Source organism: Haliotis cracherodii, unplaced genomic scaffold (genome assembly GCF_022045235.1).
Source record: "Haliotis cracherodii isolate W230 unplaced genomic scaffold, xgHalCrac1.p SCAF_22, whole genome shotgun sequence".
Lineage (NCBI taxonomy): Eukaryota > Metazoa > Mollusca > Gastropoda > Lepetellida > Haliotidae > Haliotis > Haliotis cracherodii.
The window spans coordinates 7528897-7546400 of NW_027266278.1; the positions used below are offsets into that span (position 1 = coordinate 7528897).

At 42.5% G+C, this 17504-nt stretch overlaps 1 protein-coding gene across 1 annotated transcript; it reads right to left on the minus strand.

Moving 5' to 3' along the window:
* Positions 1-3376: 3376 nt before the first annotated feature.
* LOC139471238 (arylsulfatase B-like) lies at positions 3377-16296 on the minus strand. Its single transcript, XM_071253536.1, has 14 exons — positions 16200-16296; positions 15023-15134; positions 14684-14735; positions 12134-12237; positions 10592-10698; positions 9889-9953; positions 7532-7633; positions 6689-6752; positions 5656-5753; positions 5041-5177; positions 4796-4854; positions 4376-4499; positions 3814-3956; positions 3377-3549 (listed from the first exon to the last, which is right to left on the minus strand). Exons 1-14 carry the CDS (start codon positions 16294-16296, stop codon positions 3377-3379), a joined length of 1437 nt encoding a protein of 478 aa, XP_071109637.1.
* Between the last annotated feature and the right edge of the window lie 1208 nt (positions 16297-17504).

Genomic DNA, 17504 nt, shown 5'->3' on the forward strand with positions numbered 1-17504 from the left:
ATAAGGAGGTGAAAAAGCTGGTGACAAGAGCTGCTGCCCTCCCTCTAGTACCTCGTGACAAAGTGGATGATGTGTGGCTTGATGCCATTGCTGACTCTCCTGCTGGCCCTAAAGTGACTGCCTTCATGGACTACGTGACAACCTGTTGGGTTCAAGGAGGGGCCTTCATGCCAGAGATTTGGAACCATTTCGAAAACCAAGGCCACCGTACCAACAATCACCTGGAAGTGTTGCACAACAAGATAAAGAAACTTGCCAAGAAGTGCCACCCGAACATCTACGAGGTAGTGAAGCTATTTCAGCGAGACAAGTCACTCAAAGAGGTTGCAGTCCTGAGACTCTCACACCAGTGATCAGAACCTTCACGAAGAAAGAAGTACAGAGCAATCGATGCACGTATTGTGTCCCTCAAGATCCAGCTCCTGAACCCACACCTGAGTGAGATGGAATATGCTGACTACGTGGGCGACCTCCTTCATCTGCATTATGATATTCATATGCTATTCATATTCATCAATGTAAAGTTTTGATGAATATGTTATCCTTGTTGAATAGAAAATGAGAAAACAAGACTTGTTTTGTTATATACGGTAACCTGTTAGAATCACAAAGCATGTTTTGACAGCATAGCCGCGAGAGCCACATTATACAATCACGCAACCATAACCATTGCCGCGAGAGCCACATCAATTTGGGCTATCTATTTTCGAAATGTGGCTTTGCCGGCCTGTAACCAATTCATCATGGTTTGTACTGATTAGCAAAGATGAATATGTATTTAAGGATTGACAATGAACCGAACAAAATACACAGTCAATCCATAAAATTAAATTCGACTACGAAAACACGTGTTATGTCAATATTTTAATCAAAATAGATTCAAATATCAAAGAAGACAAAAATGTCGAGATGAACAGATATTCTAGGCGTAGGAATACATACCGTGGCGTGACATGAATCAGGTGATATTTTAATTTATGCACACAACTTGACACGCCCACAAATCAGTAGCCAATCAACGGAGAGAAGGATCAAAACAAACTTCATAGGCCCTGTCAATCAAGGCAAGAAGCACTGCAGCAGTCAGACAGTAACGAACCGGAACAAAGCAGGCAAGCGAGCCTGCACTTGTGCTGTTTCATTCCTTCACGGCCTTCGGTCTCAAAGGGTAGTTTGGACAATGAATATGCATGGATTTCGCTAAATGTCCTGTGCATGACGATACACGGGAGCAGAAAGGGAATTCACTTGTCTGTCATATTGGGATCCCCGGACATTCCGTCGTAATTAAAGTAGTCCGCTTCGGTGGGCGTGGCTTATTTTTTTCCATTCATTCGGAAATGAATGCAATAACACGTGACCAATAGCTAATCAGAATGCAGGAATTACAATGAACATAACGAAAATGTAATTATTAAAGGATGGGCATAACAATTTTGTGTGATGTATCTATTTCTTGTCTTTGTATATGTTGGACATACAAGTGGAAAGTGGTACTCGTTTTCCATTGCATTTAAATTACACAGTTGCATAATTCTCAGTTCTCTTTTGATATTTATATATCTTCTATTTTCAATGAATAAGTCACGTGATAAACATCGAGACAGTGCTAAGCCTTTCCTAAATTGTTTCATATTCACCTCAGCTATATAGAGTTTGTACATATATAACGTTTAAACATTACATAGTAATTACATTTACAGATGTTCTTTTTATTTTTTCTGATAAAGTGTGTAGCTATATATATCTTTGATTCTTTGTGTAAATGTTTTAAGAAATTGAATATGGAATTCTACATTCTGTTTTAGCCATAACAATATCCAAGCTTAAACAATAAATCTTTCACACTTGTTGCCCGTTTTCATCATGCAGTAACATCATCGTATTACAGTTCTTCTAGACCCGTGAAGATTCCGGGGTAGAATAGGTCTTCAGCAACCCATGCTTGCCGTAAAAGGTGACTATGCTTGTCGTAAAAGGCGACTAACGGGATCGGGTGGCCAGGCTCGCTGACTTGGTTGATGCATGTCATCGATCGATGCGCATTATATCAATCACTTGATTGTCTGGTCCAGACTTGATTATTTACAGACCCCCTTCATCGGGAACTTAATGGAACACCTCGGGCTTCTGCAAATGATAATGCCCTGAAAAATAGCGTTACCGTTATAGTATTGTTGCGTGTATTGGTTTGTACACCAAGGAATATCTTACATGCAAATACGTGTACTCTTCCCATTTGAACCTTATCAAACAGACTGTTGCTTAATGACGATGAATTTATTGTTCAAAGGATTCCTTCGCACAACTAAACTTAAATGGATGCATTATTACACAAATCATATTTGTTTCCTACATATGAAATGACATCTTAATTCAAAACGTCAACGCCAGAAAATAACCAGTCTCGATTATCTGCCTAAACGGCAATATAGTTTTGAAAATCATAGGAATGGATCACTGAAAATTACTGATGACACCAGGGCCCACTTGTACAGACCAGTCTTAGTTACAATTTATCTTAGGCGCCTACAATCATCTTTACAATCACCATACAAATGTCCTAGTCCACTTGCACAAACGGATCTTAGCGCTATTGTAAGACGGCTTGGATTTATGATCGCGATCTTCAGCGGTGGAGATACGATTATCTTAAACTCGACTCCTGTCTGCAGTTGTCTGCAGACACGCATAGCTTGCTGCGCATACAGTAAGTGGAACCGGAACCGATACACAACACGTACCTCCCTCCATCGCATCATGCACTGTTTTAAGAAAGGTCCCAATTTTTTTAAGTAAACGATTACTTGAATGATGGCATATATTTTTGTCGGCATTAATACTGTCGTGATTTAGGAATTGTTTTGTATTGCAACTGGAGAAATACCTAATCGTGTTTTATCAAAAGTATTGAAATACGAATAAATACATTATTTAGTGACATATTTATGTGAAACAGACCAAGTCTTTGACGCCATTTTGTCAAGTTTATTCAGGGACTACAACGATCTTAGCTACTTAAGATTGGTCCGGACCAATTGTAAGTTTCGATTGTAGATTACAATGATCTTAGCCTACAATCGCTTTGTGCAAGTGGATGACGATTGAAGCCGAAGCCTAAGATCGCGATCTTAAGGATCTACAATAATTGTAGCGCTAAGATCGCTTTGTGCAAGTGGATGGCGATTGTAGCCGAAGCCTAAGATCGCGATCTTAAGGATTTACAATAATTGTAGCGCTAAGATCGCTTTGTGCAAGTGGATGGCGATTGTAGCCGAAGCCTAAGATGGCGATCTTAAGGATTTACAATAATTGTAGCGCTAAGATCGCTTTGTGCAAGTGGACCCAGGTGACCGCGAAAAGGGTAGATGTAAGCTCAGCACCATCCCGGTGTCCATGCGTTCCCAAAATTCTTTGGGTTTGCAGCAGGATCAGGTGCAGGGTAATCAGCGGGGACCATCTGCTTCCGGTAGTCATCCATCCGGGCTTTTAGTTTGTTAACAATGTCCGGCATCTTCTGTGCCAGGTCGTTATGCTCAGTTGGATCGTCTGAGATGGAGAAGTGTGTGATATAGAGAATCTCACCCGAGTGTCTTTTGATATCAAATATATCAACACGAGTTGATAAAAAGGGAAAAATTCCGAGGCTTGCCGAGGATTTTTGCCACTTTTATCAACGAGTGTTGATATATTTGATATCGAAAGACACGAGGGTGAGATTTTATTTATCATCCAACATCATTCTTTTATATTTTGACAAGTCTTTTGAAATATGTATGATTTTTAATATGTAGAAAAAGTTACTTCACCCACCACGTATATTGTAGAGATGAACTGGACTATCTCCTTCAACATATATGGTGGTCACATAAATGTCCCTCTCTGTTCTGTTCATAGGCTCGGGCCAGCCATCGGGTCCACCTGGGTAGCCCATTATCAGCTTGTAGTCTCCAACCCTGTGAAAAAACCCATAGGGGTCGGCCATTATATATTCTGGTTTTGGGGTACAAAAAGAAAAAAAACCGTTCACTGGACATGCTCGATGTTCTGAAAAATAAAATGTTCTGTGTCTAATATAATTGTTTGGCTCCCATTGTCAAGAACAACTGTATGTTTTAACGCACAATCTGAAAACATATCCTTTCGAAAACAAAAATCCCAATAGTCGGTTCCATGCATGAGTACTTCCTGTAATGTCCGAATACTGTTTATAACTATTCGTAACAAAATATGGTCAGTATCCAGGAGTATTGGCTAGTTTCTTGTGATTGGCTCAGTTTTTACCCAATTAAATGCACAAAGTATAACTTATAAACTCAAAATATGTCAGGTCGTTAAAACTTTGTTTATGTGACCTAATATCAAAGTCAGTTACCTAATTCCGGCATGTCCCTCAATTGCTGGCTCAAAGTTGTCAAGATTGTAGATAAACTCAGTCCTTGACGAGGGAAGCCCATTCCTGATGGATTCCCAGTGACTTATACCATCGATCGACATTTCTAGAAAACAAAGTGTTAAAATATAATCTCTTACTAATCGACATTGATTCTGAAACCGCATTGTGGCATTAAATATTGTTATAGAAATCTTTCAGTCGCTGAAGGACACCCCGACCTTGGTATGACGTAATATTATAATTGGTAAGAGGGGTTTGAATATTTTAACTGAAATTACACAACACAAAGAGCATTATTGGATATTAAAAGGGCTAATATGACTGTGAACTTATTCGGTGTCAGGGAAATTTGAACATGTATTAGTGGGTAAGACTCTCTAAACAGGCAATCTTTATTACCAGGAGTGCCGCCAGCTGCTGCCACCAATGTTGGCTTCCAGTCTACAGCATGCATCATTCTGTAATTACACAGGTGCTCTTTTAAATCTGTCATATCTTCTTTAGGAATATATATCTTTGAGTGTCAACTGGTAAAACTAGTAGGGAATCATTAAAATCAACATTAACACTCCGTTAGACTTCTTAAAACAAATAACAAATTTCCAACATTTGAAGTATGCTGATCAGATAAAACATGTACAAACCCATTGTAAGTTGTCTTCGTTTTTTTCAAGCCGGTGCCATACATGAAGGATGTCCCCCTCGTGCCTCCCTCCCAGATCGTGTGCTTCCCTCCTCTCAGAGGCCAGTTGTTGGCATAACTTGTTATAGGGCCGCCGTTCTGGGGTGACAAATAATTAGGGTATAACAACATGCAACATGAGTTCTTAAATCAGATTGCTCTGTACAAACTGTAACATATAATACCCGTGTTAAGGCTACCAAAACTGTTTCTCGGGTATCAGCGTGTTACTTCAAATCCTGCGTCAGTCTTTTTATTACCAAATTCCATGAGACTGTGTTATTCATGCTTGACCTATCACATCGAATTAAAGGGCCGAGTCCAATGTGTGCCCAGATGGATTTACTGCTAATCTTGGTGGGAAGGAATAGGAAATGTTACTCCCTCGTTAGTATTGTTTTCAAAACAAAGAATATAAAAATTAAAACCTTACCAGAGAAAAATTCAAATTCGCGTCATTTTTATCAATGCTTCAATCTTTTGATGTCCTTATCATGAGGATTTATGATGGTTTTCTCGACCATTTATTTGTCTTTATTTATAATGTTAAATCACAGAGGAAAATGACGTTCCTTACGTCAGCTGTAAAGAGAATGAGAGTGTTTTCAAACAGGCCCTTCTCTTTAAGTGCCATTGTCACGTTCCCAACCGCATCGTCGAGTGCCGTCACCATTCCTAGAGAGAGACCATGTCATTACCTAAACAATATATGATTTGCAGGTACTAAATAGTATTCGTTAACAGATTATTACTGTCACGTGTGTAATGCATGCCATGCTGGTTTCATTGGTTTCCTCGATGTATGTTCTCTGTCCATCATGTTGCTACAATATTATCCTTATGTTGTTATTGGTTCACCTGCTCGTGTAATCCCTCTCATGTAGGATAATTGTTGTTACCGTTAATCCCTCACATATAGTGAGTGAGTAAGTTGGGTTTAACGCCGCTTTTAACAGTATAACAGTTATATCACGGCGTGTCAGCTTAATGTGGGAGGAAAGCCTGAAGTAATGCAGGTCTCAGACGCTTACCACTTCGGTGAAACCCACGAGCACGGGTATGGTGCTGACAAACCTAGAAACATAATCGGGGCGAACCGGGATTCGAACCCACAATCATAGGTTTCTGGCGTGCCCAAGCGACGCAACTCTGCACGAATCGCGGCGCCTTAGACGACTGGGCTACCCGTGTTCCCCCCCCTTCATATATAAAATGCAGTACCAAGTTCATTATTCAGTATTGCGTGATAACAGTATAAGGATGTACACCGAAAGGTCGCTATTACAGTCTAATAACGACGTTGTTATCCATTATGTTTTTGCCCACTTTAAATGGAAATGTAGAACATATAGCTCGCTGCAACTGTTTGGCTACATCATGATATCATGCTGGTGGGTGAGTGAGTGAGTGAGTATGGTTTTACGCCGCTTTCAGCAATATCCCAGCAATATCACGGCGGGGGACACCAGAAATGGGCTTCACACATTGTACCCATGTCGGGAATCGAACCCGGGTCTTCGGCGTGACGAGCGAACGCTTTAACCACTAGGCTACCCGACCGCCCCCTGGTGGATGAATGTGGAACTACAATTTAAAGAATACAAAAATACCTGAGTATGTCCTGCGACCTTGGTTCATCACACTAGGATACATGTTGAAGTACTCGACGGGAACCTGAATGGAACGAGAACGTTGTCACGAGGCTAAGTGCTTAATGCTCCAGATAACTGTCACATTCAGTGATGGGGATATATCATCTCTTTCCTTCGCAAATGAATCATTGAATGAAATTGTCCAATATATTACAAATATATTGCGCATAGTATGTACGTCATGTCTGCAACTAAACACAAATAGTATACTAGATTCAGGGTGAGGTGAGGTGAAATGGGGTTTAACGTCGCGTCCAAGATTATTGCACTTATATAGCGACGTGCATGCACGTGTATGTGTGCGTGTGGCTGCTTGTACTACTGATGCCGATTTATAGTGCTAGCTCACTGAGATACCACGCCGCAGTTTAACATGAATACCCCACTCAGACACAGTATACTGACTCCGAGCCGACCAGTCCTTGTTTTAGCCCCTTCATGCCGAGCGCCAGACAGGGTAACAACAAGTACCATCCTTTAACGTCTTTTGGTATGACGCGGCCGGGGATCGAACCCCGGACCTTCCGCTCTCCGGGCGGACGCTCTACCATTAGACCGCGGAGGCGGTCATCTAGATTCAAAGATGTTCATATACCGATGGGCTAATGCTCACAATAACTGTCATAGTCAATGATAATGATAACGTCTAGATTTTGAAGTTATATTCTATTGTAGCGTTCAGAAATATGTAGAAAAACAGTCAATGAATGTTTGTCAAATATTGCGTTTGTACATGAAAATATGTAAGTTCCTTTTTGTAACAAAACACACACAGTTCCATAGATTCAAAGGTGACCCTACCTCCATTGGATCGTGGACGCTCTGGTAGGGCAGGTACAAAAACAAAGGCTGGGAGACATTGTGTTGGTGGATAATGTCAACAGCTTTCTGTGCGAATGTATACTGAAACACAGGCATGCAGTGACGGACATTTGTTTCTTGTAATAGTAGATTACACTTTCAGTCACTCGATTTATCAAGTGGTTGTTATTATGAGTCACGGTCACGCCGCCGATGAAACGCAACAAACCATGTCCCCACCCGATCCACTAAGTCGCATCTTACGACCAGACCCCGTGAAGATCCGGGTTAGAACTGGTCTTCGGCAACCCATGCTTATAAAATACGACTATCGGGAGGTTCACTGACTTGGTTGATGCATGTCATCGTATCCCAAATGCGTAGATCGATGCTCATGAAGTCAATCACTGGATTGTCTGGTCACACTGGATCTTTTTACAGATCGCTGTCATATAGCTGGAATATTGCTGATTCAGGCGTCAAATAACAAAATACAAAATAAACTTACGTTCGGCACAGGTTACAGGGAACCATTCTTGTTCGGATTCCCCACAGGTGTTTCTAGTTGGAAAGGCGACACTCTAGTTCTCCTACAATATGTTCTGTTAGCAAGGGAGGATCAGCCAAGTCACCGAGTCTGGACACCCGATCCTTTACATTTGTTGTTTTTGTTTGTTGTTTAACGCCACACCCAGAAAAACTCAAGCTATATGACCGCGGGCTGTAAATAATCGATTCTGGACCAGACAATCCAGTGATTGACATCATGAGCATCGGTCCACGCAATTGGGATGCGATGACATGCATCAACCAAGTCAACGAGCCTGACCACCCAATCCCGTAAGTCGCCTCTTACGTCAAGCATAGTCACCTTTTATGGCAAGCATGGGTTGCTGAAGACCAATTCTACCCCGGATCTTCACGATTCTGATCCTGTAAGTGGCCTCTTGGAACAAGCATATGTATCTTGGATCAGTCCTAACCTGGAATCCCAACGGTACGAGTATAATATATAGCGGTTTAAGAATGTGTGTGAGCATACACGGAATTGTTTGTGGTTGGCCTGAAGTGAGTGAGTTGGGTTTAATGTAACTTTGAACCGTGTTTCAGTTCTGTTACAGCGTGTCGGCTTGGGAGGATAGCTCACAGTGATGCAGACCTTAGACATGTGCCCCTTTTTGTGAAATGCACGAGCAGGGGTATAGTTCTGACAAATCCAGAAACAATATAACACCGAAGCAAACAACACCTCAGGGAATTGTGGCGCCTCAGATGACTGGGCATCCCGTGCCCCCGATTGAATGAGTGAGTGAGTGAGTTGGGTTTAACGCCGCTTTTAACAGTATTCCAGTTATATCGCGGCGTGTCAGCTTAATGTGGGAGGAAAGCCCGAAGTCATGCAGGTCTCAGACGTTTACCACTTCGGTGAAACCCACGAGCATGGGTACGGTGCTGACAAACCTAGAAACATAATTGGGGCGAACCGGGATTCGAAGCCACAATCATAGGTTTCTGGCGTGCCCAAGGGACGCTACTCTGCACAGCGAATCGCGGCGCCTTAGACGACTGGGCCACCCGTGACCCTCCCTCCCGATTGAATGAAGTGTGGTGTAGGTGGAACTATGCAATTCTACAATGTTTCGCTCTTAGTCACATAAGCAACCATAGCATTTGCATTAAATTTGTGCAGAAATGCGTCAACTTTCGAAACGTTGTAAATTTACAAACTACAGTAAACTTTATAACGAACTGACGGATATAACGAACTTACGTTTTAGTCCCGACTACTTGCTGTAGTCATGCTGTATATGAACTTATAACGAACTACGGTTATAACGAACTTAAATTAGTAGTCCCTTTGAGTTCGTTATAACCGTAGTTTACTGTATCCTACTGAGTAGAACAAGTACCCCTTGAGCAATTCTTCATCGCTCAAGTTATCTTTGTTAGCTGCTTCAGTTTGTTAATGTTCCTTCAGGTTGTGTTTGTGTGTTGTTTCATGCCGCACTCAGCAATATTTCAGCTATATGACAGCGGTTTGTAAACAATCAAGCCCGACAATCCAGTGATAGACATCATGAGCATCGATCTACGCAATTGGGATACGATGACATGCATCAACCAAGTCAGTGAGCCTGACCACCCGATCCCGTCTCTTACCACACGCATAGTCGCCTTTTACGACAAGAATGGCTTGCTGAAGACCTATTCTTCACCGATCCCTTCAGGTTATGGGTAAGCCAGGTTCTTGTACGTATTTGGTGTTTTTCTGTACAGAGATAGGCATTTGGTAACAATAAACGTTTATGTTTTGTAATAGGTTGGTTTGCTGTCATGAAACAATAATAACAAGTTACAGCTGAATATTCTCCTTTGTAGTCCCAAGCAGGAAGTTTGTTGTCTCTGTAGTCTAAATAGCCACCTGTAAACAAACAAATAAACAACAACAAATTATAAACACGAACATAGTTTTTAAATGTTGCATCTACACATTGAGCCCTATGATAAATAGGTGTGATTATTGGGTCATCAGCCTTGTAGTTTATGTGTTGGGTGTTTGGTGTTATATGCCCACTCAGACATATTTCAGCTTTATGACGACGGCCTGTAAATAATAATCGAGTCTCGAAGCGCACGGGTGCCCCAGTCGTCTAAGGCGCCGCGATTCGCTGTGCAGAGTTAAGTCCCTTGGGCACGCCTATGATTGTGGCTTCGAATCCCGGTTCGCCCCAATTATGTTTCTAGGTTTGTCAGCACCATACCCATGCTCGTGGGTTTCACCGAAGTGGTAAATGTCCGAGACCTGCATGACTTCAGGCTTTCCTCCCACATTAAGCTGACACGCCGTGATATGACTGGAATACTGTTAAAAGCGGCGTTAAACCCAACTCACTCACTCACTCACGAAGCGCCAATTCAGTGATTGATATTGTGAGCAGCAATGAAGCAGGGTCATCGAGCCTGACGACTCATCAATTAAATCGCCTCTTACCACAAGCAGAGGTTCCTGGGGATGTATTCTCACGTCGGGTTTTGTAGTGTACGTAGTTGTGTACTTGCCTAAGGTATGGTTGAAGTAGCCCTCCTGTGCGTTGTAGTAGCCGAAGAACGTGTCAAACCCTCTGTACGTTGGTGTGCACTCCCACTTGCAAAAACCAAGGTGCCATCTGGAAAAGGATATACAGTGCGTTGAGAGTTGGAACGCGTTGTCCTGTGAAGTTTGGCGAAGAACCTAACATCCGTGATCAGTGTTAGTTCAGTCAAGCTGGCTTATTTATTGACTTATCATATGTACTTTTCAAGCCCTTGATATAATTCATGTAACAATATTGAAATTTATTTCTTGGTCTGTGTGTGCGTGTGCGTGCGTGAGCATTTGTGTGTGCTGTGCTCAGCAATAATCTAGCTATACGGCGGCATCATGTCAATAAGCGAGTTTGGACCAGACAAACCAGTGATTGAAATTGTGAGCAACCACCGATGCCGTCGGGGTAAATGAAGCGCAATCACCCCCCGATCCATAAAGTCGCCCCTTGCGACAAGCACAGTTTACTAGTGACCAATTCTTACAGTGGTGTCCTGGACGTTAGGAATCGTATAGAAACTCCTTGAATACGTCCTTTTTGCCAGAAAGGATTTATTAAGACATTCTTTCGACAAACATGAAGCAGAGATCTGAGCATTGTTTTCTTTGTTTGTTGTTTAACGCCTCACTCAGAAATATTCCAGCCATATGACGGCGGTCTCTAAATCATCGAGTCTGGACCAGATAATTCAGTGAATGGCATCATGAGCATCGACCCACGTTATTGGGATACGATGACATGCATCAACCCAATCTCATTAAAATTAGATCTTAGTTCTTGCTATCGCTAAACAAAGATCTGAGGACATTCCATTACGGGTCACGCAAGAACGACCTTTCATCCGACCAATCAGAGCGTCGCTTACCAGATCATGAAAGTGACTGTGGGAAAATGTTTTCTAATCATGCAACCTCGAAAACGTTAACACGGGGTATTCCGAACGGCAGTTACAACTGGTACGACAGATTCCGTCAAAATTATCGTATATCCCTCGCTTCAGTAGGATAGACGTTTGAACGGAGGAGGCGTTGAACAGTATGTTGGAAGCACTGCCATACAATCACAGCCATATATAAGACATTCCGGAATGTTCGTTTGTTCAGTTTTCAAAATTGAAATCGAAAACTGTGTCATCATATTTTTCAAGCGTAGTCTGAAATGGAAGTCGCCAGGTTGAAACGAGTGTCGTAAAGCTCGAGAAAGCTGCTTTCTAATTGGTTGATGTCGACTTCTTGTTAGTCATTTCAGTTGTCGGTCCAAGTTCGCAAAAGGTCGTTCTGACGAGACCCGTCATGGGATGTCCTCAGATCTTTGTTTAGCAGCAGCGAGAACTCAGATCTGATTTTAATGAGCCTGACCATACGATCCCGTTAGTCACCTCTAACGACAGCTATAGTCGCCTTTTACGGCAAGCATGGGTTGCTGAAGACCTATTCTACCCCGGATCTTCACGGGTCGATCTGGACAGTGGGCAGGCTGTATCGTGTTCAAGTTGTTGGGGCTTTTCTGGACGTACTTGCCAACCATGTGGGTAGCATAGCCGAGTTTCTTCAACTCCTGTGGCAGGAAGCTGTAGTTAAGAGGCACACATGCAGCCTGGCTGTCGCCAATAACTATGTGCTAGAAATTGAAAATCATATCTTGTATTAGTACAATTATAGCCATAAAAAGAGGCACAGGTGACCCAGTCGCCTAAGGCACCGTTATTCGCTATGCAGAGCTATTGCTGACAAATTTTGAATCATAATTTGTTTGAATATTGATTCGAACCCATGATCATAGGTTTCTGACACGAGTGAATAAGTGAGTTGGGTTTAACGCCGCTTTTAACAGTATTCCAGTTATATCGCGGCGTGTCAGCCACGAGCACGGGTATGGTGCTGACAAACCTAGAAACATAATCGGGGCGGACCGGGATTCGAACCCACAATCATAGGTTTCTGGCATGCCCAAGGGACGCAACTCTGCACAGCGAATCGCGGCGCCTTAGACGACTGGGCCACCCGTGCCCCCGTTTCTGGCACGAAGTGGTCAAGCGGGATTTCCTTCCACATCAAGATGACACGCTGTGATATAACTTGACTACTGTTCAGGGGCGGTCGGGTAGCCTAGTGGTTAAAGCGTTCGCTCGTCACACCGAAGACCCGGGTTCGATTCCCGACGTGGGTACAATGTGTGAAGCCCATTTCTGGTGTCCCCCACCGTGATATTGCTGGAATATGGCTAAAAGCGGCGTAAAACTATACTCACTCACTTACTGAATACTGTTCAAAGCGGTGTTAAACCCACCACATTTACTAACTCCATAAAAGACAATGATATTCTACAAAATAACAGTAGCAAATTAATTTTGGTTGAAAAGGAGTATCTATCATCTCTTGAGAATGCACGAGAAAGTGCTTATTTCCGTAAAGGGGGCACAAGCCCATTATACGGTGCATGTGGCAGTATTTCCAAACGACGCACCATACAATATATCAATTGATGGAAACAATCATGGCACCAATAGGGCGATGACAGCTACGGGGTATTTCGGGACAGCTAGGTTCGGTGTTGTCGCCATTTATTCAATAGACCTTTTTAATCGGTTAGTGGGTTCCGGTAGTTTTCTGATCACGACACAAACACGAGTTAAGGGTCTAATATTGTTCTTAACCAATTAAAACCATCTATGATGACATGTGACAAAGAAAGTTCATGGCCGAACACTTTAAAATGATATTGCCACTGTTAGAAAAGGGGTGCGCAGTTTTGCCAGCGATCGAGTCGAATCCCGATCGTTCTAAGTTCCCCACTCAGTGACGAGTGACGGTCTGATCCTGTCGTGTATTGATATATGGAGTGATGAGAAGGTAAAACTACTGTGAGTATAAAGCCGGCTGTTGCGTTACTTTATCATGCGAGTATGACTGCTGATGGAGACTCCTTGACTCAGATGACCCGATGCTGACCAGGCGAGCTGCAAAGTCATGACTTAACCGACCATGACGACTAGGAACGACATTACGTTTAGGTAACTGTAGTAGGGTCCCCCTTCACGCCCTAACGCAGCTACGACAATACAGAAACGTTGTCTTTGACATTTAGACCCTGGATAAAACCCATGTGGTGTTGATACCTTTATAGATCAGTTCATAAGCTTCGCAAACATAAAACTGGGATGGAAAAATCGTGATTACAACAACAGATTTGGTAATGATGTTTGTTTGTTTGTTGTTTAACGCCGCACTCAGTAATATTCCAGCTCTATGACGGCGGTTTGTAAATAATCGAGTCTGGACCAGACAATCCAGTGATTAATATCATGAGCATCGATCCACGCAATTTGGATACGATGACATGCATCAACCAAGTCAGCGAGCATGACTACCACCGACTTTTACGGCAAGCATTGGTTGCTGAAGACATTTGGTACATGTCTCAGATATGACTCTGTGTCTTTAGAACCCCGTGAAGATATCGGGTTAGAATTTGTTCCCCAGTAACTTAATGGGTCTGGTTCTCAGGCTCGGTGCCATCGTTCCTCACAGTTATCACTGTTCGTCTGGTCCAGACGCGACCAATCTCATGAAAATCAGACCTCAGTTCTCGCTACCGCTAAACAAAGATCTGAGGACATCCCATTACGGGTCACGTCAGAACGACCTTTCATCCAACCAATCAGAGCATCCGTTACCAGATTATGAAAGTGACAGTCCGATTGTGATTTCTAATCATGAAGCCTCGAAAACTTTAAACTCCGAACGATAGTTACGGGTTTAACGACTGTATCCATACTAAATAGACCATCTATCAGTCATTCCAGAATGTTCTTTTGTTCAGGTTTCAAATTTGTAATCGAGAATTTGTCAAAATACGTTTCGAAGCGTGGTCGCCAATTTGAAATTAGTGCCGTGAAGCAGGAGAAAGCTGCCTTCTGATTGGTCATTCCATTGGTCGGTCGAATATTGCCGAATGTGGCGTTAAATAACTAATACGACAAGATTGCACACATGACTTAAAAGGGATTTTATTGCTCTTATATCATCTACCAACATCTGAATGGCCTGTCTAGGTAGCTACTTACTTGCATGCCGACTTTAAAAGGAAACATCCCACTCATAAAGGCAGTGCGAGACCTACAACACAATTGATGAAAGAAGACGGATGTAACGCTTAATAAATATTAAATATGGATATAATCTGTCAATCTTAGTGGAACGTGATCTAATAAATGTCAGTCGAATTCTTTCTTTGAATAAGCGTATTACGATACTTGTTAAACCTATGCAGATCATTAACTAAATATGAAAACGTGACAGTGATCGTGATATTTGAAATGCGAATAAAAACTAGTAATATTATGACGATATATACGGAGAAGGTAGATTGGATTAACAAATGTTTGTTAAAAAATTGTAATTACGGGCTGCAGTAAGGTTGGACATAGGCGCTCTCAAAGATGATCCCCTCTGTCGCCAGTTTGTCGATGTTTGGAGTCTTCATGTTCGGGTTGCGGAAACCAACATCGTTCCATCCTTTGTGCAATTAAAGTTGTGATTCATTTAGATATGTATTGACACTGAGGTATGGCATTGTAAAACCTCATCGTTCTTCTGTGAGTGTCTGGGGGCACGGGTGCCCCAGTCGTCTAAGGCGCCGCGATTTGCTGTGCAGAGTTGCGTCCCTTGGGCACGCCAGAAACCTATTATTGTGGGTTCGAGTCCCGGTTTGCCCCGATCATGTTTCTAGGTTTCTCAGCACCATACCCGTGCTCGTGGGTTTCACCGAAGTGGTAAACGTCTGAGACCTGCATCACTTCGGGGTTTCCTCCCACATTAAGCTGACACGCCGTGATATAACTGGAATACTGTTAAAAGCGGCGTTAAACCCAACTCACTCACTCACTCGCTCTGTCAGTGTCTCGCAAACATCTGGTGTCAATGATTTTCCGAGACCCATTCATATAATGTTGCTGGTTTGCCTTTAGAGTCATTTAGATATGTATTGACAAATGAAATTATCAAATTTAAACCCTTGTCGTTAGTTTAAAATTGTAAGTGAATGTGTTTAACGCTTGTTTTATGAATGGTTGGTTGGTTGGTTGGTTTGTTGTTTAACGCCGCACTCTGCAATATTCCAGCTATATGACGGTGGTCTGTAAATAATCAAGTCTGGACCAGACAATCCAGTGATTGATATCATGAGCATCGATCCACGCAATTGGGATCGATGACATGTATCAACCAAGTCAGCGAGCCTGACCACTAGATCCCGTTAGTCGCCTTTTGCAACAAGCATAGTCACCTTTTACGGCAAGCATGGGTTGCTGAAGACCTATTCTACCCCGGAATCTTCACCGGTCCTTTTTAAATATGTGTCAGCAATCACCCAGACGGAGGAATGGGTCAAGAAATAAACTTTCTAATCTGTACCCATGGGGGGAATCTAATCCCTGTCTTTATCTAAAAATGATAAAATCATTTAAAAACATGTTCTTTTCGGAAATCATTTTCTGTAATCTTTAGCCACTTTCGCTAACCCTAAATATAAAAATATAAAAAATGACAAGGATTAATGTTTTAAAAACCTCACTCACTCACCTAAATCATCTGCAACTATGAAGACAATGTTAGGACGTTGTGTTGCGGCACAGGACACAAGAACCAAGAAGAACACAAGGATGTTCGGCTCCTCCATCACCTTCCACTTCGAAACAGACCTCACATCAAATAATGCGATCATACCTTTTATGTTTATCAGGTGGCCTTGACCTACTTATCGAATATGCGAGATAAGTCTGTGGCATGTGATGTTCACATCTGATGTCCGGGGTGTAAATAAAGCCGTCCCATATTCATAAGTGAGTGAGTGAGTGAGTGATTTTGGTTTACGCCGCATTTAGCAATATTCCAGCAATATCAAGGCGGGGGAAACCGGAAAAAGAGCATCACACATTGTACCCATGCGGGGAAGCGAACCCGGGTCTTCAACGTGACGAGCCGATGCTTTAACCCCCCCCCCCCCCCCCCCCCCCCCCAGCTATATGACGGCGGTCTGTAAATAATCGAGTCTGGACCAGACAATCCAGTGATTAATATCATGAGCATCGATCCACACAATTGGGATCAATGACATTCATCAACCAAGTCAGCGAGCCTGACCACCCGATCCCGTTAGTCGCCTTTTACGACAAGCATAGTCGCCTTTTACGGCAAGCATGGGTTGCTGAAGACCTATTCTACCCCGGAATCTTCACGGGTCTTTAATCAAAAGACAACAGATGTACATACTCAAATGTGGCGAACAGGATGAGCGACCAAACATTATTCATAAGTTATCTTAATACATATTTCATATGCCCAAAGTTAGAGATAATTATCATTTTATATGTCCATGAGCTAACTTTGAAATATACCTGTTACCTACTTAATCACCGACTGATGGTCGGGGGTCTGATCTTTGGGTGGTTTGGGGGAGGGGTGTGTGGGAGGTTACAATCTGTGTATGCTACAAACATGCACACAGGTATTTTTGTGATTATTTTGTACTGTGGCCTTTGATCATTATTGATAGACTTGACATAGTTACACCCGGCAACGTCAGTACATTTCCTCACAATCTTCAATTTGGTTTTAGGAAGAAGCACGCTGCTGTAATGTCCTTGACCTTTTAAAAAAAGATACCCGTGAAGATGCGGGTTAGAATAGGTCCAGACTCGATTATTTACAGATCTCTGTCACAAAGCTGAAATATTTCTGAGTGCGGCGTTAAACAACAAACAAACAAACAAACAAACAAACAAACAAACAGGGTATTATGTTATTGGGCCATTGGGGTCATTAGCAAATCTGTTGTTGTAATCACGATTTTTCCATCCCAGTTTTATGTTGGCGAAGCTTACGAAT